Genomic DNA, 23,131 nt, shown 5'->3' on the forward strand with positions numbered 1-23,131 from the left:
GCACAAAACCCAAGCTCCCAGCTCTCTGGGACGGCGTTCAAAGAACACACAAAAACCCACACACACACACACAAGGCCCATATCCCTCTGGGGGAGACAGGGGAAGAAAAAATGACCAAAAATTCTGCTTTATTTTCCTTCCTTTCCTTTGCAAACATTTCACGATCCGGTACCGTACCGTTCCATACACGCTTACCTTGCTTACCGCTTCGAACACATATGTCGTTAAGACAGCACTTAAAGCACCAAGCGCCTCCATCCATGCTGGCCGAGACATCCACGCGTGTCCTCTATAGATACACACAGACATAGACGTGCGGGATTGCATCTCAATCCCGAGTCCCTTTTTGGCTATTTGCATTTCCATTCTCCGGTCCCGTGTGGACGGTTGAGATGGGTCCAGACTTTGAAGGGGGAGGGGTGGAAAGGAAAAAAAGTATCTCTTCCGGTGGAAACATGGCCCCCGGGTGGGTGGGTGCAAGCGGCAAGGTGAAATCTAATTTTACCATCCACCCATTAAACCCATGTGACATCCCTCGAGGGGATGATCATTCTATTCTATGCCAATCCGGGGACACCCTCCCTGTACCCGCGCTCTACCCTTTCCGGTCGCACATGGGTCCTCGTGCGTGGGGAACGACCGGTGGGGAACGAGAAAGCACGTTGATTGCAGCAACGGCAGTGCAGAGTGTGTGTGTATCGATGTACTCTCCAGGACGGGGGGACACACATAAAGCGACACCATGGACGACGTTGTCGTATGTTGGCTTAAGATCATTTGCGGCATTTGCTTTACTGCTTTGCTGTGTAAATACTACGAAGGCTGCGTAATTGTAGAGCAATATTATCGTAGCGTTAATTGTGAGGCGATTGTACTCCATGTCAAAGTGGTTGATCATTAGGTCGTATGTGGCGCTAGTTCCTGCGCCGGTGTGAGAAGTTCATTCACACAAACCACAAACACACACACACATACATGAAGCGGATGCGTTCCATCATGTCTCAATTAATTTGCCCTAAGCACAAGCCAACAAACTTCGTGTAAATGGAAACCCCTTGTACACACGGCTGTCGGACAGCTGGAGTCGAAAAACCTGAGCAAAAACATCCAACCATTCCCGTAACCTTCGTCATCGGTCAGACACACCTTCCTCATCATTACCGAAGCTGTTCAATCAAAAGGCAGTAAAACAAGAGTTCGGGTGTCCTGTAACGTGAACACCCAAACACACACACACACACACACAAACTAACCGCCTTTTTGTCGTCGTCGTCGTCGCCGTGGGAAAGGAACCCCTATTTAAATAATAAATTAACAACCCATTCATCGCATCTACCCCGCAGCAGCAAAGGTTGCTTCCGATCGGTTTCGGTGTTGAAACTGCTGCGGAAAGAGCCACTGAATCCCGCTTCAAGCTCCCGTGAAAAAAGGATGATCCCCTGTTTGGGGTGTGATCCGGACCGGGCGCCGTCCGGAAAGGATTAGCACAAGCATTAGTCCGCTTTTAATCTGGCTGTCGATACCACCGATAGTATATGTCGTCTTGCGTCGTTTAGCCTCTCTTCTAAAATGTTACCACTTCACCTACACACACAAACACACATGTACGAGGGATAAAACTTTTACCGTCTCTCTGCGTGCGACCGTGCTGAAAACGGTTACCCAGCAGCAGCGCAGCGAATGTTCCTTTTGCATTATGAACTTCGGAGCATCATATTTTCTACTCCCTTCACCACCCACCTATCCCACCTTTAAAAAAAAACAGCGAGTAAGTTGCTTATGAAAATATACATTTCACTTCATTTTATTGACGCTCGGCACCCACTGCTGCACCGGGTGGAGTGGACTCTCAGGGACGGGCAGAACCACATTTGCTCCGGCAAAAGTCGATCAAAAAATAAATGTTTAACCCACTACCACTACCATCATAACATTCTGTTTGTTCATTTTTTTTTCGTTTCCAGACCTGTCCTTCCTGCCGTACCACCTGCCGTACCAGGTTGTTAGTGTGAGGTCACCGACTTTGAACGACCATCGCCGGGTCGGGAATTTGGCCGGCATGTTTGTTTTGTATGCCCACCAACACACAACACCACAATCCACTCACCTCCTCCCTGCCCGGGTCCGACGGTGACTCGTCCTGAGAGCCGTTTGGCTCCAAAAGCCGTTGGTCGTTCGGCCGAATCCTCACGGTCATGACCATCCCAAACAGCATCGCATCGGCCGTAATCTTGTACAAACAAGCGATGCGAAAATTTTCACGGCAAACCAAGGGAAGGAATTGCAGCAACACACACACACACACACAGGCCGCCAACGCCAACACCGGTCAACACTTCCGTGCCCTTGCCCGTGCCAGGAAGAGCATTGCAAAGGGGAGGTGAAAAAGCAAAACGCCTTTACAACCATCACCATCCGAACACGTGCTGCTGCAAACTCACCATTCGACACGGCACATGGCGCTTGAAACGGCCCTAACCTTCTCTCCGCATCGGTTGGGGAGAGGAAAATGTGTATTTAGCGGTGCGAACCAGCATGACGGCATGAGAAGGACGCGAACGGTTTTCTTTTATTCGTGGCATTTTTTCATTACATACGGCAGCAGTGCCCATGGCCGCGGGGGCAGCGAAATATGGCAAACGTACTTCCGTTTTTATGACCACCGTGTGCCGCGGTGCACACGCGGGAAAGCAACGCAAGCGTTTGTCCACTTTTGGTTGGCCACGCGCTCGCCCATCCACGGTGAATGCTGCTGCTCATCCTTTGCTTTGTGTTCGTGTATACATACATACATCCATTCATCGCCACAGCAACATAAGGGAAAACGTGTTTTATTCGATTTTCGTGTTATCAAACGAATTATTTCTCCATTTGCCGTGAAAACCACCTCAAACACTCAGTTCTTTATTTGCCCTTTTCTGCCCTAAAAAGGATTGTTATTTTATCGAGTTTTCGTTGGCATTCATATTTCCACAAAAATTGGAATCCCCTCCCCTTATCTCCCAAAACAATTATAACTTCACCAGGTCATTCGTATGTTTTTGTTGCTCTTTCAACTTTGCCCAAAAAACAATAATCGCCGTCACGTAGCATCAATGATCGTAAATTGTAAAATATTGACTTCGATATTACTGGCGATAAAAACACACACACGCCCTGCCGCTCAAGTTCATATGGCAACCATACATATATATATATTTTTATGGTGCATGTTATGAACAGGTTTTTTTTTTGTTATTTCAAAGCAATACATCATAAGCCAATCGGTTTCCGGGTGTTCGCAAGCTCAATGCAGCCAGCTCAATATATTGCAATATAAAATCGCGAGCAGAAGGTGCAGTGCAGCCGGGGGAGGATGAAAAATAAACTATTTTATTTGTATTTTAAAGGACGGATCAGCGAAACATATGCCCCAAACGTCAGGGGATTGCACACCGGATGGATTATATTGATCCTGGGAGGAAGTGAGATCGTATTACTCATAGCGATTAAAGGAAAAATGATACGCACCAGAGCGCGAGGTTTTCATTGCTTCAACTTCAAATAACACTCATCGTGACGGTTGAGTGATTGAAAATATTTGAAGCAAATATTATTGTTTGTGCTTCTGTTTGATACACTATGTATACAGCACGCGAGAACAACTCAAAACCATGCAAAAACTGACTGACCAAGCAAAACTACATGTAACATGTGAGATGCTAACTTATTGACTTTTTTACACAATTTTAACAATGTTCAATGAAAACTCTTATTTAGTGAGCAAAACATCCCTCGTGTATATTTTCTTTTCCCTACATTTTTTCTCTAAATTTTTGAGCAAAAGGTGAGGTATTTCAATTAGCTATTATCACCATTTGATTGGTTTCAAAATTGTATAAAGTAATTTAGCGTTTTTTGTTTAGAAGTTATCGTACAGTGGATGAATAAATTTGGTATCATCGAGCTACTTATTACTATTTATTAAAAGAAGCAATAATTGATGTTCATTTTTAACATTTTTTAGTCATGCAAATGCCGAGTCCAGATGTTACACCTTTCGTAAACATGCACATTCTTTTCATGTATAGTTAGTACTCTTTAATTATTTAAATATAATTTTGAGATGAAAATGAATTAAAAAAAACTCTCAAAAAATATTATAAAAACAACAACAACTATTGAGACATTCCAATAATATTTGAATGTTTTAATTTTTTTAGCACATTTTATAAATTATTGAATAATATACATTGTTCCCAACATATTGGGACATCATCATGTCAATAAATCGTGCGAATAATTTAAACAACTTAGAAAAATAATACATAAATCGTAGGCCCGCTTCAACAAGTTTGCGATAAATATTAATAAAACGTAAAACAAGTAAAAACAAAACTCTAGCTCAAATATTCTAGCTTTAGCAAAACAATGATGCATTATTAACTTAATTTCTTTAATGTTTAATTGTTTAATATTGCATTGTGCTAAAGTGATTGGCCAAACAAGCGGCCTTATCACTAAGTTAAAACTAAAACTTAAATAATTATAACAAACAGCAAATCAAATGCAGTGTACAAGATCAACACGGATCAACAAAAACTTGTAGGTTGGTGCCAGTCAAAAAACATGTAACGCTGATTAAATTTAAGGACCATCGCAGTCATAGGGTCGTTCTCGCTGTATGCACGTCTTGTAAGGTCAGTTTTTATTGGTCTGTAATTACGTAACTTTCTAGAAGGGACATTTATATTGACTCTAGCCAATAGTTCTCGCCGTTAGGAAAATTATATGCTTCCGACCGATCTCTGAGGTTACGTAAGCTGTTGAGATTTTCGTTTGCTAGGTCTGCACATTCTTTTAATGCGCTTATAAACCAATTGCTCAAAACTTTCAGTTGCCTTTCGTTCCTTCATTGATAGCCTCGACGTTTTGTGGGTACGTTAAGTGTAAGTATGTAAATAAGTGGTATCATATAAAGCCTCTGCTAGAGAATAAATGAATAAATTAATGAATAAGTAAATAAATAAGTACATACATAAATTAAAATACAGAAACACGCAACATTTAATGCTATTTCTATGACAGTCTCGTGACTGGTCTCGTAGTAGAGCTGCTATTGGTAAATCAAAAATTCACTGAAAGACAAGCCCACTTGTGGTACAAACAGGCTTTCGCCGACAACGGTTGTTGTGCCAAAGAAAAACCAAAATTTCAAAGCATTTAAAAAAATAAAAAATACCTTAGATCATTTACCGCGATATAAGTCTCTTAGTAGTTATACGATATCAAGAAAACTATTTAAAATAGAACAAAAACAGCCTAATGCAGAATAATCATTGAACATTTCTGTGCTCATCATTGTGCTGGCAGAATGTACACTGGTGGACATAAAAATAGGAACTTTTTTCTGTGACCGAAAGACATAGTTCTTGTCAGAAATATTTGGTAGCCCTGAAAAGGACTGTTTAAGTGGTTGTTGGGAGGAGGTGTTGCGGTGTTCCACTGAGCGAAAACACATTCTAACGGTCAATCTGGTGACCGTTATTCGCTATCACTTCCTGACAGCGTTTGGCCATATCGCCGATGAGATTACGGCATTCGCTTCTGTCTATGCGATCCCACATAAACTTGCAGCGTGTCCATAGATCATCGGCTGAACGTGCAGGCTGGTTCTTAAGCTGACGCTTGAGAGTTGACCACAGATTTTCAATCGGGTTGAGGTCAGGACTCAACGCAGGCCACGGTAGAACTTGCACATCCTGGTTTGCCAAATAACATTTAACTGTTCGCGATGTGTGCTTAGAGTCGTTATCATGCTGAAAGATGTAATGCTCTTCGTCTCCGAATTGTTGTCGGGCGTATGGCAACATCTCACGACTAAGTATTTTTCTATACCCTTCCGAGTTCAGTGTCCCGTTGATACGGAACAAAGGACCCGTGCCATGCCAGGAGAAGCAACCCCACACCATTACGTGGCCGCCTCCGTGACTAAGGGTTTTTATCGTATTTTTCGGATGATACGCCTGATTAGGAAAGCGCCAGACGTATTTAATGCCGTCCGAACCATCCAGATTGATTCTGGACTCATCCGAAAAAATGATTTTGCTCCACCAAAAGATGGATGCAGCTAAATGTTCTTCGGCAAACCGAATGCGGCTGCAGCTTACGAACCTTCCTCGGTCTCCGGGCACAGAACCCAGCGGCGTGTAAACGGCGAGACACCGTTTTCGCCGAAACTTGCAAACCAAGCTCCTGCTTGATACGAGTGCAAGTTTTGAAAGGATCCGCCCTGATCATCTCAACAATCCGCGCGTCAACGTCGGCCGTTGTTTTTCGCGGACGACCTGTCGATTTACCCGTAGCCTCGCTACGAATGGCGTTGTCCACAAACGTCCGCGAACGGCCGAACGCCTTGCAGATTGTCTTGATTGGCACGTTCTCACGATACAGCCCCTGAATGTGTTTTCGCTCCTCTGGTGTGCAGTGCTTTCCGCGACCCATGATGAACTTGTGGAATTTTCAAATCGCAACCTTTCACCTTGACCACTGATGGAAGAATGAAGCACAACACGGTTTGGCTCTCCTTTTATACTGCCGCAAAACGCTGCCGGCACTCAAAACTCAGATAAGTAGCGCACCAAAAATGAGAGTATAAAAGGCAAAATTTGGCTATTACAAATTCAGTACGCCTCGAACTGTTGGCGATGACACACCTAGTGTATGCAAAAAAAACACACAAATTTTTTTTTCCTATTTTAATGTCCACCAGTGTACCCATCTATAGAAATCATTAGCTCCAGAAAATAATACAATCTTCAATATAAACAAGGAAACACAAAAATTAATATTAAAACTTGGTTAGTAACACTATACCATTCGAAAACAGACACAAAAGGCAAGAATAGTTATGGTTTGGAAGTGTTCACAATATTGTGAGTAGAATAGAATATTATTTCTGTAGATTGCCACCAAAGAAACCAAGCCGCGACATGAACTGTAACAAATGCACAAAATAAAACTAAAAACCCATTAAAAACATGTGTTTTTCTAACGAGCTTCCAGGGCTGGCAACTGACTGTTTCTGCAGCATTAATTTTGTTGCTTAGCACCACCACAACCACATTCCCTCCAATCCGCTACCCTCACCACTACACAACAGCCCAAACTCCTCCACCATGCCATAAGATAAATACCACTCTTCGAGGTGAACTTGGCCCCCATCCAGGCCGTCCGCAGGTAGGCCAGCACCCGGCGGCAGAGCGGTCGCTGCTTGTGGGACAGATACTTCGACACGTCGTTTTCCAGCTCCTTGTGCTTGAAGTGGGCGAGAAAATCGTCGATGGTGCAGATCGAGCTTTCCAGGTTGGTCGGGCGGGACAGGCTGAGGGAGGCCGTGTTCACCACCACGCCGCCCGTAATCGAGGGCGTCGTAACGGTGGACTCTTCCAGATGTGGTCCCGCCATCGTTCTGTATACAGGGACGAGTGACCGCACACACACACGTACACACACGAACACACACACGAATACACCAACAATCTACAACACGTGCGCACGTGCCAAACGCACCGTTGTTTGCGCGGATATCGTATCAAACGGGTGTCACAGCACACAAAACAACACACACCGCACAATCATATGTACACACTGTAAAAGGGAAGCACACACACACGCGCATACGTAAAATCCACGCGATGGAAAAACCGCTGAAAGCACATTAAATTAGAATTAGTTTCACCCACTCACACACTATGTTATGTTTGTCGTTTTATGATTCCGGCACGCGCGGCCGAGTGTCTTGTATCGCGCGCGCGTTCACAACACACAATGTTCCGATGGCACACACAATCACCAAACAACGCCTACTCAATGTCTTATTCCACTCGATAGGTCGGCCCACATACAAGCCCACGACCAATGCTACCGGCGTGTGCGAAGTGTTTTGAAACATTCATTGTCTTAACTGGCTGAAGTGTGCGCAGTTTCCAATTTGATCAAACCACTCTGCGTACCGACATTAAACACTCTCACACCTAAAAATCGACCGGCAAAAACCCACCACAACGTCGCGTGATTCATCTCTCCCTGATGAAAGGTTCTGCAGTGTCGGCGGCTTTCATCAGAATGACTTAACATTTTACACGATTACTCCGGCACTTACGCCCCCACAAACAAAATAAAAAAAGCCGAAGACGGTTAGTGCTGGAATGTGTGTGCCGAACGGCCGGTCGTTTGGGCCAAAAGTGCAGAATAACTTAAGCATACACACATCCATGTTCCAAACTGCACAATCTTTCCTTTCAGCCAAACCAAAGCCAAATCTGGCGGAGGTGAAGCAGCGTGCTGTGCAACGGGCAAGGATAAAATTCCCACTCACCATCATTTCCACTCCGATGTAAAGCTGCAAAGTAAGCGTGTACATTAGGTCCTATCCCCTATCCATTACTCTGTGATGCACTTTATTTAAAGCAAAATGGCAAGCAAACACGCCGATACGCCGCTGCTGTACGCCGTAACATCGAAGCAACCGGCGAAAGGAAGAAAGCGAAAAAGCAAACAAGTTAGTGTGAGTTTTCTCTTCCAAGAATGGAGGCGCGTTGGCTGGCAAACGGGGAAGGGGTTTTAGTTCGTTTTTTCTGCCCTTCCTCCCTCCGCTCGAGATGAAAGATACTAAAAGCCTGCTGCCCAGGGCTGGTAAAAGCGTCAGGTGAGTGTATGATTGCGATAGTGTGTATATCTGAGATGAGTTTTGCAAGCAAAAACCAAGCCAACCATTATTAACGAGGTGTGGAAAATTTCACCTTCTCCTGCCCGGTCGGTGCTGCTGGTGCTCGTCTTTCGGCAGGTTAATAGATATTTATGACGCACGGTTTCATCCGCTTAGCAGGGATTTCTAACCTGTGTGAGCTGGGCTGTCTGTCTGTCTGCGGTCTGTGTGCTGCGTTGTGTCTTGATATCTCCCACAGCACCGATCGCAGTGTGCGCTGGTTGGTTGGCTCATTCGCCATATCTCGATGAGTTTATTACCACTTTATTGGCCACCTTGTACGTGTGTGACAGAGGATCGGCGTTTTCCGTTAGCCTCACAATTCGGTGGTTTAACCTAATTAATTTATCATAATCTACCCAACACAAGGATGCCGAGAGCACGGGGGGAAACAGCGGTCTCGGCTCGTTTAATCCGTGCCGTGTATAGCACAACACGGGCTTAAATTTAAGCATGACTAGAGGTTAAAGCCACCTAACCATGTGTGTGAAAGCGTGTAAGCGGGGAAGCCTTTTAAAGCTCGTGCAATTGTAAATGGCTTACTCTAGCTAACGACGAGTGAAGGGGGAACGAGCCCAGATAATGGAATTGCATCAAACGGATAAATTCTGCTGCGAGCTGAAATGTTTTCCATAAATAGAGCAGCACATTCCCAGCGTGTGCGGAAGGGGGTGGGATAAAACCTGATGCGAAAAATCAGATAATGACATCAGATTGGCGCACAGAGGGATCCCGCAGCCATTCCGCAAGGTAGGGAGGAATTAAGGTTTTAATCCGATTTAAAATTCGCATTTTCCAGCACACAGGGAAAAAAGGGAAAACGATTTAAACGGTCCAGCAAATCGTAACACTCGTGTTGGTGCGGTGGACAAACACTTCCACTTCCCGTTGGTCAAATTTCCACACCAGAACGCTGTGTCCGATGCACGAGAGAGAGAGAGAAAGAGAGAGAGAGAGAGAGATTGGAAGAGGAAATCGCGTAGAACGAAACATTAAATCAAACAAAATTAAAATTATCTTTCCTCCACGCGCTTGTTGCGTTTTGCAGAACTGTTCTTACTCCTGCTTTCTCCCGGACTACAGCGCTGCCCATTGGTGTTATCGGGTGTTCGTTCTTTCTACACTTTTCCCCTAGCGTTCGGTTTTGATGTCTGTTTTGGCCCCTCGAGGGGCCTTCGCGTACATGCCAATGGTTGGTGCCGTAGATTCGGAGGTATTTTATCGTCACGCAATGGTAGGAAAAAGCAACACAGGCTACACCAACCACCATCCCACCCGATTCCTTCTGGGCGTTTGGGCAATGATGAACGGTCAAATTCAACGTACGAAAAATGCCTTAAAATTTTTCCCGAAAATTTATTGTACCAGCGGTGGAGCGAACTGGCAAAACCGAACGTATCCAACCAGTGCATTCTTAGGCCGCGTGTTAAAGCTGTGAGCGAACGGAACGCGAAACGGAGGGAACGGAATCGCCTTCTGAGCCTTACACTGGCGGAAGCCGATAAGGATCGGTTTCGCTGGAGTTAAACGCGAACGTGCCGCTGGCACTAAATGGGGTTTTGCCACCGGCAGCAGCAGCACAACTCACCGGGAGCCGTTCGCCCGCCTTCCTCTCCCCCATTTCCAATTCCGTGTTTCGTTTTATAGGTGGTCGTTCCTTTATTATTGGCATTGCCTGTCAGAGGCCGCGTCGTTGGAAAAATTATCACGAAAATGAAAACGACTCCAATGACTTAATCGAAGCAATAAAACAAGCCCCAAAATTGATCGTAAAACCTGCACCGATCGTGCACAGCTCTTAGATCAACGGTGGCGGTGGCGGTGGCGGCGGCGAGTTATCGGCCGTATCTAAACGACAAAGGTTAAAGAATCATACCTCGTACTGGGTATAGATGTACATTTTTTGTGTAATAAAAATAAATACCTCCAATCCTGGGTGAAGGCTATTCAACGTACACGTTTTGTGTTATAAAAATAGCTGTTGATTTGCAATTTTCAGACCATTTACCAGTTTTTCATGTAACAAGTGGACTTAAAAAATCAACCACGCGCTTTGAAATTCAACGCCACCACACGAGCAGCACAGCTCACGTCACCTCACAACACCATGCTTTCGTCACTGCTTTGTATTTTCAGTGTTCCCCATCTGGAACTGCCGGGAACGGTAGGATCGTAATTGTTTGCGCTTTCCAAACCCGGAGCCTCCCTTTGCTGACGTAACAGACCAACACATACACGCACACAAAGTGCCACAATGTTGCTTTTGTTCTGCTCAACCTTTACCAGGCTCCAGGCCATATTCATTTTCCATATTTTGATCGTTGATTATTCCATATTTTTATCGTTCATACTATGCACCCACCACCCACCCTGCTGTCGTTTACCTCTCGCTCTCTCTCTCTCTCACACGTGCGGGGTTAAAGGGCGGCAACCTTCACTTTCTTCAACTTCCTCTGCTGGTGCGGTGTGTGTGCTGCCGTTTCAATCGATCGGGGTTAGGCCCATTCCATAGCCGCTAGTTTTCTTGCAAAGGTCGATAGAATTTCCATTAAAATTCAAAACTCTCTCTTGCCCTGAGCACACCACCATACACACACACACACGCGAGCGCGGGGCGTTTGGCCCCTTTCTGGTTTGGTTTATTTTCGGGATACCACGGTACATTCCGTTTCACGAGGGGCACAAGAGCACTTCATGAAAGTCAATCAAGAGCTGGAGTTTTGGTGGAACTGCTGCTACTGGAGCCCCACATCTTTCGGGGTCTCTGAGGAGGCCACCTCCCCCCCCCCCCCCCGGGCAAGCGGAAGGATGGAAGAGTGAATCAAGAAGAAAATTTGCTTATCCGGCACGGGAAACCGCCACGGGTTTTTGGGCTCGGTTGCAACATTTTCCTTGCGTCGGTTGGTATTGGAAATATGTGTACGTAACCATACTCGATGGAAGGGCGTTTGCTTGCATTGGTGCTGGAAGACGAACTACTGGTTGCTTGTATTAAATTGTCAGCAAACCTCACTGTATTATTGCCATCGAACTGGGGACGATACATGATTAAAATGTATTAGTAGGTTTTGGCATTAATAGTTCTAAATTATTTCAGATGTTGATCATCCACGTTAGGTTAAAGCAAATATTTATTCAATGTTTCAAATCAGTGATTGTCGTTCAACTTCACTGCACACTGTAAACCAAAGCAGCATTACAAGGAGTTTGGCAATCGTACACATGAAACAAATCCAATGAGCTGCACCACCACCACCACCACCACATCTGCACAGCACCAGCCAGTTCAACCGTAAACGAGCTTTCCTAAAACTCCCAAAAATTGTTGACATTTCATCCATAGTCAGCTCATTGCCTATTCCGGTGCTCCAGCCAGAACGAGATTCGGTACGCCCTCGGAGCCCAACGGACACACTTGCCCTTGCGGTGACAGGCAGCGGGTGAAACCCTTTTCCGACCCAAACCGAAGCAGCTTCCGTCCGCGCTGGCAGCGTGTTGTACTGCAGTGCCATTTAGAAGACGAGCGAAACAGTCGTCTTTTCGCTTTCCGGTTTGTTTGTTTCGAGCGGTCGCTCGAATTCCATCGAACCGGAGCCGACATTTGCCCTTCGACCTGGCCCCCGTGTGGCGTGCATTTTCCGCCAAAGCCAAGCCAACACGAGCTGCCAAAAGTCAGCAACAGGCTGCGGTGTACGGATTTGGAAACGGGTTTGACTTTTCGCTCTTTCCCCTTCCCGGCAGGTCACAATCAAAGGAAGAGAGAGAGAGAGTCACTTCTCCTCCGCCCCCGCCAGGCAGGCATGGGAATATGTGGCTGCGTATTGGGTGCGTGTTTGACTACGGAAAATCCGCATCGAGTAGCGGTTTTTGGTATGATTATTTACCCCCAAGCTGTTGTTGATTGTTTTCTTTCGCTCAACTTTATGAACCTCCTTACGGGGAATTTTGTGTCCACCTGCGGGGAGTTGTCAGCTTTTTCTTTACTATTTTTCCCAAAATGGTCCCAAGAGCACGAAGATCTTAAATGGTATTAGAGTGCCCAATTTGGATTCAATGAATGGATCGATGGATGGACTCCGGTACCGGTTGGACTAGTTTTGTGGAAATTCACTGCTTAGCCCTGTGGATGTAACAAGATCGGTAAATAGCTGCCAACTGCCAACACTATAGCACATTCCATCGAAAGATGCTCGTGCGCTCTCCGAGACGGTCCTTTAGAATGTAACCAGTATTAATACCATTGAGACGAAGCCTGTTTTGCGTGTAAGCCGATTATACCAGAGGCAACTGTTTGCCGGAGAGCGGAGCGTACTCCATTCAACAAGCCATAGAGCTCCTATTCATTATAGCCCCCGGTTACCATTATCATCCTCTGATGTTGGTGAGCATTACTCCGTCGCCATCAGGCCACAAATTCACACAGACTTGGAACTTGGAATGCTGAAGTGTGTTTTATCGTGAAAAATGATTCGGGTAGGTAACGTTTCAGGGACGATCCACTTTGTTCTCCAGAGCATTATAGACCACTAGCGAACCACTTGCTGGCAGATGATAGTCAATCTTCATGAAAAAACGTTTATTGCCATTGGACTTGAATTTCAACTCGATTCGTTGTTGGAGCGAAAACGTATCTAATAGCACGCGTTACTAGCAACAATGGGCGCGCAAGATTTATGAGCTACGCAAAAGACTGAGCCCATGAAATAGTAATCGAAATAATGGAACATAAGATGCAAATAGCCTTTTTTATACGTGTAGAAATGGTTCAATTTTCACATGTCGTGTTTATGTAAGGTTTATTCTTACACAAAGCAAACAACTTTCTCAACACGCCAGTACTTGGAATAATATACTCTTATTAGTTCAAATCATAAAAAAATCAAACCAACACGCTTATTGAAGGGTGCGTTCTACTCAACCGAAACCCTCTCACCCGTCCGGCTGCGTGTACTGTATCCAAAAGAACATTTTATTACACACTGCTACTTTACAAAGCTTACGTGCTTACGGCAGCCAACCCAACACGCCGATCCACCTTAAAACCAGTGGCAAAACCTGGACAAGCAGAACGACAAACCCCGTGGGGTAAAGTGTGTAAATAAAAAAAAATCAATAAAATTTAATTAGATTAAACAGAACGCAAGCAAGAAGGCTCTATTTTTATGGTTTTACGCTTCGCATGCCGGTACCAGGCCGGTTCCATTTACCGATCGGGCTGGGGTAATTTTCCCCCCTTTTTCGCTAACTCTTTGTTTTCGGGCTGGCTGGGACAAAAGTGGTACGCTGGAGACGATAAACAGCCTAATTTCGTTGTATCGAAGAGCAGTGGGTCAATAAATAACAATTTTATTACTCTATTCTTACATTCTCGATTAGAATTGGTAATGGTTCTGTAAAACGGCCAGTGTTGGGGCACTAGGTACAAATTCAAAATTTCAACACATTTTTCATACTACAATTTTCAGCCACTCTTCCGTGCCGATGACTTTTACTTCGCGTCAAGCAACGTGCAGCAACAGCGCGAAAAAGATGCAAACTTTAACGACCGAAAGCGAAACCAATTATGCTTACACGCACTGGCCCCCATTTGGCTAATCCCCCCTGCCAGTTTTGTGCATATCGGATAACGTTAAATGAAAGTAATTTCCCACCAGCAAAACGGGGTGCGCCTGGCACGTAAAGCCTACCCTCACACCACACACACACACATACACTACTGGTCGCACCCATTAGCACAGGATAATGGAACACTGACCCACCTAGTTTCAGCCGCGCATTCCGGCAGAAGTAGGTGGTCCTGTTTTCGTCGTAATCCGCACCAACCTTGTGGTGGATTAGTTTTTCACGAGCAGAGAGAAGAGAAAAAAATCTACAAAACATTAGTTTCCCCCCTTACAATCGCAAGCCATTACGGTACGACAGACAAAGAGGACGCGGGGACAGGTAATGTGAAAACTATAGCGTGCCCTTCGGCTTTCGTGCATTCATTGAGAAGCACAAGGAGGAACGAACGGGTACGTGGTATGGCAATGAACGTGGAAAACGGGGAGAGAAAAGGGGGAGAAAATTAAGACCCACTCAGGTCGGAAGTAGTCACCCCGTGGCAACACCGTGGTTGACCACTAATTCGAGGTTTGCCTGCATGTTTGTAATATTATGATTGATTAGCCTTTCGAGAACAATTCAAGACGGCTCCGGCCTGGGCTGGGAGCCTTAAGATCGTTCGGAAGGTGCCTCCGCTGTGAAGCAAAATGGTAAACACTTTCTTTACCATTCAGAGAGGAGTTACCGTTCGTGTTGGAGAAATAACGAAAATTGCTTACAATTTTGGAAAGGTAGATTGAAACCGTTGAATTACGCTAAACGACTCCATTTGTTGTTGTGTGGGACATTGCGTGGCTGAGATAGGGTAACTATGGGCCCATTGGTGCCTATTTTCATGTCAAGAAATCATTTGTATTTATTGCAAGGAAATGGTAGCGGTAGTATATTGAAGAACGATAAGCTGTTGCTTGCAAGAGAGAACACGTATGAACACTTTGCTAATGATTGTATTAAATAAATTATTACCATTTGTGCGCAATATAAAATATGATAATGGGGCCCTTCACGATTCTAGTCAGTTTTTTGTGTGGAGTATGACAGTTGGAGGCTGAAATCATGTAAACACTCCATACAAAACCACACATAAAACTGGCCTGTAAGTTACAGTCTAGATTATTCTAGCCTCAAAGCTAGAATTAGATTCGAGTACCTGCTCGAAAAATGGCAAAACAAGGTGGTGTTTACATTTGTCCCAAGGTGTATAAAAAAGATCTGATGATTGAATCCAGAATCAAAGTGTATGTAGTCTAGGTGGTCTCATAGGCTTGACGAATACACAAAACACTCTTAAAATCTTCATTGAGAAGCAGAAGCCATTAAAATCATCCTTCTGAATTCATACACCTTGGGATAAGCCCACCTGTATATTATATCCACTTAGATAGCTGCTCGAGAACTGCTATACAATGCAAACAGCTGACAGGCTGACAGGCAGCCTACGAACTTAAAACGGAAAGGGCCCCAATGTAAGATGTTGGTTTTTAGGGCTTAACATAAAGCAAAGATCACTATTAAAATATTGTAGTAAGTTTGGAGATAGTTATGGTCGCCATGTGGTTTGTTCGATTTTGGGGCGGTTGTCATGTAGTAAACTTACTACAATATATTAGAAAATGAATGAAAACATTATCTTCTAAAATATAACATCAAATTCTAATGTATTTAAAACATATTACCGGTACGACCTAACATTTCTAAAGGTAACAATCTTCAAAATCGTTACATTGTTTTGTGCTACATCTCAAAGGCTCTTAACAACACTGTCTTGTTTACAGATTATCCATTTCGTATCTGTGTTGAGCAACACTGCTCTTGTTTAACACCACTAACCGGTACCTTGAAGGACCTTCCATACGAACCTGTTTGCGTCTCGCTTCCCATCAGATAAGCAAACGATTCAAAGCATACATAACAGCACAATGTGGTGTGAAAAGGTTATCAAACAAATAAAGAAAACAATTGCATAACACATTTCCCCTTTCGTCCTTCGACCGGCCCGTTGAGTCGGAGAATAATGGCTCATGTGTGAAAGTACTATCCCGAGCAGCTTACCATTTCGCTGTGGGAAAGTCTTCCACCATTTAACCGAAAGGTGTGTTCGGAACGAATCTTGAATGAAAAGAGTGCTTGAAGCAAACACTGCCGTGCTAAGGCACTCTGCACCCTTGCAACCCAACCCTTGGCCGAGTATCGTATGAGCAGAAAACGATTCTTTCCATCCACTTTCCAGGGGGCGTTCTATTCAACGCTTTGTGCAACCAAGAGTTCCTGCGGGCTGAACGTCAAGATGGCGACGATGTTCACTGTGTGTCAGTCATTCAAAAATTTGCATCTAGATTTTATGGCTCTTTTGAATTTGTTCGTCAAGCCAAAACGATCTTGTTCTGTTCATGCATCAAATGGAACTAGATCCACCTAAAAGAATAAAATGCAATTTAAAACATTCTGGATGTTCAAACACCTATTTTAATAGCTATTTAAACTATCGTCAGCTGCACCCAAAAGCCCAAAAGTTAAGTTGTTGCCCCAATTTTTCTTCCACTAAATCCCATTTTTCAAAACTGGTTAGCGTTTGCCCTCGGCACACCCCATTCTTCACACATGCCTCGTCGAAAGATAACAAACGACGTGTGCTTGCCTCCATAGGCGATTAAAAGAAGATGCCGGCGGTTTGCCATTCCAGCAGAGAAAGGCGTGCGCCCTTTAGGGAAAACACGCCTGCTTGGCATGAATTGGCTTCTCCGGTCGACCCGGTTTGCATTGCTCGAGCGGTGGTCTTTTAACTATCCTTACCACCCCAATCTGTTGGAAAGTGAAGCAGGAGAGGAGAAAGAGAGAGAGAGAGGAAGAAGAGTTAGGAAAAGTTTTCTACTACCCAACACAGCCTGCCGGAAGGATAAGTGCCACACAAATCCGAACAGTATGAATCGGTATGAAACGAACCGACCAACTAGCTCGGTGTGCTTCTTTGAACAGAACGGTACACGCCCGCGTGTACCGGTTTTCCAGGGTGTGAAGAAACGGAGGAGAAAGCCCAACTGCAGAAGGAATTCAAGAATCAGCATCCTGTGCTGTCCCATTCTGCCCGGTCCTCGAATCGGCTATAGAGTCGTTTTTGGTTTTTGGAGAAATTTTCTGCGCCATTCCGGCTGCCGATTCGTGCGCGGGGAGATTGGACGGAGAGCAACGGTTGAAAATTCTAAGCCCGAGCTCACCCCCGGTCGGTTGCCCTTGGAATGTGCCGACTCCGACTACCCTATTGCGGCATCATACAAAGTTCGCTTCCCGTGCATGCCATCCCAATTTCGCTGCATAGCTAGCGCGACTTTAACTTTGTCAGCTTGGTGCAACTATATTTCAATGGCGCGTGTCTTACTTTTTGATACTAAGTGACCGTTAATCGAGCAATTTAGATCAATTATAATTTAGCAAATGCAAATGAAATTCAGCTCGTCCATTGTTCACGAGCTGTAGTTGCTAATTAAGCAGTGAATTAAAGTGCGATCACTATTGACTGCGGAATGTCACCGAAACAAAGGGCACAATAAAGTGGCAAATTTTATTCAATAATTAATAAACATCTTCATGGAAGCATATCTATGCTGACAAAGCAAAAAGGTTCAGAAATGAGAAAAATAAACAGCTAATCATGTTTGTATATTAAGCTGTTTCCTCGAATCGTCACATCCATTGGCTAACGACTCAATCAACAGTTTTATGGCTTTATTGTGAGTTAAACGAAACTCGCCATTAAAGGTAAGTTGTTAACGTAGATGTCAGCGGAAGCTATATTAAACTTTATTCCCTCCTTATTTTCGATGTTTACCAAAGCTCTTGTAATAGTTGTGCTCTTCGACTGCACTTGACTTGGTAACCACTGTTCAAAATCAAATTTCTTAGTATGGACTTCTGAGTTGTATTATGTGATAAACAAAAATTTTGCACAATTAAAGCAGGATTAAATATTTCCTTTATCGAAAAAGCTAACAGCAAAGATTATACCATTTTCCACCAGCTATCCTTTGAAATGCCTTCACTTTTACAGCAAACATTAAACATAAAAAAACATCCATGTTATTCAATTGTTAACGCAACACGCAGCCCGACCAAGCTTTAAGTTGCTATCGGATCAACATGAACTTGTTCGACAGCGGGGACAACCATAATTTTGCCGAGATTGATTGATGGTACACCACCTTTCGCGAACCTTGCCATCGAACGTTTCATTATTGGCATTCGAAGCATGCCCGTGTTGCAAATGATTTATGATACGCGGTTAATGTGTTATCGAATCGACTGTGATGAGCGGGGAAAAACAAAACGCGCAGAAACAGCATGCCCAACAACAAGTTCCACCGATGCGGAGAGTTATTATCATCCATCGAGCTAATTATTCAATTAACCACGTCCTGCTTCTCTCTAGCCGCCATTCACATTCGTCCAGTACTATCATTTTAGATGTGTGTGTGTGTTTTTTTTGTTGTGTTATGTTGCTACGGTCGACCAGCTTGTTGGTGTCCGGCCGTTGGTCCAGTGAGATAAAACAACCCCCAACAGAGTAGAAACATATTTCAACACTTCGTTCGTCTCAGTCTCACTTTGCGGACGGACGGCACAAGAAAGCACAAACACACAGAGAAAAGAAACCGACCCCGTTGCAGGATGAAGATTGGCAAACAACCCGCTTTTCACTGGATCAAAAAGGTCGTGTTATTACATTCCCTCCTCGATCAAAGTCGGACCGTTTCTCTCCCCTTTTTTGAGGTTGTATTTGTGTTGCCTCTTATCCTACTATCAACGTTTCCTATGTCCCATCGGGCCGTTCTTCCTCCCGCGCGGCTGGCCTCGTCATAATTTCGTCAACACAAACGCATAAAATCTTGCGCCTAAAGGGACACCGGCTGCTACAATGTGGCCCTATAAGGAAAGGGAGTGAGAGAGGGGGGCAAACATACGGCAGAAGAAATGGGCACGGTGGTGATGGGCAATTTGAATTATTCATGCCACTGGGTAGGATGGCACCAGGCTTCTCTCCAACACCGTCTCTCACACCACCGGTACGTTATGGTCCGTGTCAGTGGCTGACATTATAAGGAGCTAAACGCTGTGTCAACGCGAGTCCCTAACGATCCCGAATCCCCGTTGGCTTCCCCCTGCCGCCAACGTTAAGCACTGGGACAGGAGACACTGAACAAAAAATGTCGCCTTTTTAAAACTCCTTCAAAACTCGTGAGTATTATTTGCTCTTGTCTTTTTTCGAGCCAAGCACCAGCCAAGCAGCAGTCAAGCGGCTGGAAAACAGTATGGTAAAATTATTGCCCACTCAAGCGCACAAATCGCTGGTGGGATGGAGATGCGCAAGAAAAATTGCTCCACCAGCAGAAAGGGTTAATGACAAGTAAAATCCAAACATGATGCGCACTTGAAAAAGAATAAAACAAAAGCCATATTTAAGATTGATAAGGGTACCACCTCTTTTCGGAGGCGTTTCATCCGACGCATCTCTTTTTTGTTTTTTGTTTGCGCACGAATGTTTCTTTCAAAATTATAACAAAACCCATCTTCCAGTGATTGGGGTAGCCACAAGAAATATTGCTCATTTTCTTAAGTTCCATTAGCACTGCACTGGACGGCGGAACGAAAAGAGCCATTTTCTTCGCCATCGCACTACTGGCGTTTCCGATCATTGATGAAGCCACTTTCGACTGGTACAAGGACTTTCGCATTCATCTTGGAGCCCGGAGGACAACCGATAAGCACGAGACGAATGTGCGTTTACATGCTCCATCGCTATGCGAACATGAGATCGCACACACCCACACACACAGACGCTCTCGTATGGGTCTGACTGATGATGTTCTCCCCATGCTCCCCCATCCCCGAGTTGTACGTGTTTTACAGCTTCATCCCGAAGAATCTCGGCCCAAGCACTGGTACAAGCATTGCCGGATGCTCTTACACGTGACTACGATGCGAGAAACCGATATCGAGCGCTATTTAAGGATGTGTCGGCCAGCACATGAAGCAGAGCACAGCGACGCAGACAATGGCAAGTACGACGATCGCGTGCACTACTACTAGGCAGCAGCAGGTTTCGACAGCAGGAAGACGACGTTGGTTTACGGTTGGCGTGCCATAGAGGAACTTCCCAAGACGAAGGAATAATTTATTACCCAACCAACTAAACCTTACCCTACCACAGCCACTCGCACCATGTCGTCCCCAGGTGACGTGCCATCGACCGAATCGACTGATTCGGCCGAGATTCAGGAAGATGCCTGACAGAATCCCTCCGTTCCATCCATCGGAGAACGCACGCTACGGAATAAGTGTCCCGAGTACCCATTCTTAGCCGGGCGAGATAATGACTTCGATACCAACTTCTTACATTCGGGATATGTTCCCACGCGTGTGTGTGTGTGCTTGTGTGATGTATGTGCGCCGCTTCTGGGATTGAGATGAATAGAGGCAATAAAACGCGCACTAAGTCGGATTGGATGTGTTGATGCGTCAGTCCGGGCGGGAATGTTTGATAACGTCACCTGGTGGGAGAAAAGTTTTCTCTTTAATTATCACATTAAGAACGGATCGGCGCAATGCAATCTGCACGGTGAAGTGTTGTAAATCAACGTGTCTAAGTTGCGCATTTGATAGTTTTCCACTTTACCCCATTCTTGAACCTTTCAATGTATAACGTTAGGAGGAACAGTTTTGGTTACATTAGTTGTTTCCAAAAACTAATCGTTTGTTTTAAAATTATGGTAATGAACGGTATAACTTATATACATAAAACCACTACTAATTCTCATTCTCATCAGGGGCGTCCCGTGGTACAGTCGTCAACTCGAACGACTCAATAACATGCCCATCAAGGGTTCAAGCCCAGACCGTCTCCCAGTAGCAAGGATTTGACTATCCGGCTGCGTGGTAATGAATTAAGTCTTGAAAGCCTGTATAGGTCGGCATGTCCGCGTAGGACGTTACGCTAAATAGAAGAAGAAGACTAATTCTCATCATAAAGTTTACAAATCTTCAATCAATTGATGGTTTAAGGGGTCTAGGCTCTACAAAGGAAAATTTATTGTTTTTCCATTGTGTTCCATTGGCATGTGCCTATCGTCTAATTGTCTTAACAGTACAATACTTTGAACAATAATTTAGAACAAGAAGTCAACGTACAAAAAAGGGAATAACAACTGCTTTTATCTTCAGTCAAACGAATTCAACCATTGGTGCTATTTTGAACGATAAATTAGACATCTTTAACTCCACACCATCAGTTTCGTATTTCTTGTTACTGCTGCTAAACACACGCACACACAATGAATTGAATGAAACACAGCTGTGGAGTGTCTTTGGCAACCATTTGTTAAAAACACGCTTTCACCTTGCCGTGTGTAAAGGCACACCAACAGGTGTAAATTTTTCCCGAGAAAAACGGTATTAGTATCGGCAGTCTGATAAATAATCGTTCTAAGAATGGGTAACAAAATGACACTCTGGCACCGGAAAGGAATCTAAGTTCAGCAGACAATGGAAGCCAATCAGTTGGTATTAGGGTGATGGCGCTGAAGCGGAGAAAATCTTTCTCAGTAAGAACTTTGCTCCAATATTTGATGACACACTGAGAAATGGTTCCGAAAAATGTCATCTCCACACCATATGCCATATGAAGTAGTATGTAGTATGTACAACTACCTTGTTAGCTTAGCATCGAGAAGAGCGTGTGCCCTGGAGACTGGCTGTTATTACTTGTGACACACACGATGGCGAAGAAGACGAATTTACTGCCATGACAACATTTATCATGTTCGGCGGAAAATAAATAAAACAACATAGCAACAGGAGACACACACACAAACGTACATGGATGTAGAGAATTGCTTTTCTTTATTTTCTTTCGCGCTTCTGCTACTTTCCACCTCGCCAGTGCGAAGAGCGCTAGGAAATCAATATGTCACGCTTTTGGTGATGAATTTAAGTGAAATTTTAACGCACAATCGAAGCTTTGCAGGCGTTGGAAGTTTTCTGTTTTCAATTACTTTATCGAGCGGAAAATTTGTTCTCTCCAGCACAAGATGTTTGAAGTATTTCACTTGAAAAATGAAGGCCGCATTACCCAAATAGATTTACTTCATTTGTGTTCTATATGTTTGATGTGGAGCTTTCAAGGCTACTAATAGTTCCTACGGGATTGAGGGCACACGATATGAATCAAGGGAAAAGTTGCGTCACACACACATTATCACGCTCACACAAACCTTAGTTCGGAAGTAGTATTCATTCATTCAGTCATTCATTCATTACATTACATTTCATTTCTAGTCACGAGCCAACGAAACATAAATTTGTGTTTATTTCTATGCAAATGAGTGCTATCAGATTCCATTAACAGCACTCTCTCAAACTCCAACCACGACTGGTCGTAAGTTTATTTCGTTCCAAATTCGGAAAACCTGGTACAAGAAAATATTCTCAGAATCAAGGGATCTTGCCTTTACCTAGCACGTCTTTCACACCCAGGCAAAACACTCTACAGCGTACGGTCGCGTACGGGTAGCACTACTGACGGCACCCTGAACCCCCCGGCTTCCCTGGCAGATATCTATTCCTTGGGGGTGATAAGCTCCGAGCATTTCTGGGTTTTGCATCCGGTGTTGCTGCTTGTAGCATTTGGAGCTGCCAACCATATTTATGGCTCCTCTACCAAGCTTCTTCACTTTCTTGCTTCGTTATCTAATGCAATTTAGGTAACGATACAATCACTTTGGGGATGG

The 23,131-nt window shown here is 44.4% G+C and overlaps 1 protein-coding gene and 1 long non-coding RNA gene across 6 annotated transcripts in view; one reads left to right on the top strand and one right to left on the bottom strand.

Annotated features, from left to right (window-relative positions):
- LOC120897452 (Kv channel-interacting protein 4-like) overlaps positions 1 to 23,131 on the bottom strand; it is a 59,033-nt gene that overhangs the window by 18,550 nt on the left and 17,352 nt on the right. For 4 of the 5 annotated variants that reach the window (XM_040302375.1, XM_040302372.1, XM_040302373.1 and 1 more), the window contains exon 2: positions 7,177 to 7,689. The exons of the other annotated variant lie outside the window; for it this stretch is intronic. In XM_040302375.1, coding sequence (XP_040158309.1) covers positions 7,177 to 7,447 — 271 coding nt within the window. In that variant the 5' untranslated portion in view covers positions 7,448 to 7,689. The remainder of the gene's footprint in view (positions 1 to 7,176; positions 7,690 to 23,131) is intronic. 5 annotated transcript variants of the gene reach the window in all.
- LOC120897460 lies at positions 8,494 to 9,704 on the top strand. The gene is made up of 3 exons (XR_005738531.1): positions 8,494 to 8,690; positions 9,120 to 9,500; positions 9,557 to 9,704. It is a non-coding gene; the product is annotated as an uncharacterized LOC120897460 (long non-coding RNA).

This window comes from Anopheles arabiensis, chromosome 2 (genome assembly GCF_016920715.1).
Source record: "Anopheles arabiensis isolate DONGOLA chromosome 2, AaraD3, whole genome shotgun sequence".
NCBI lineage: Eukaryota > Metazoa > Arthropoda > Insecta > Diptera > Culicidae > Anopheles > Anopheles arabiensis.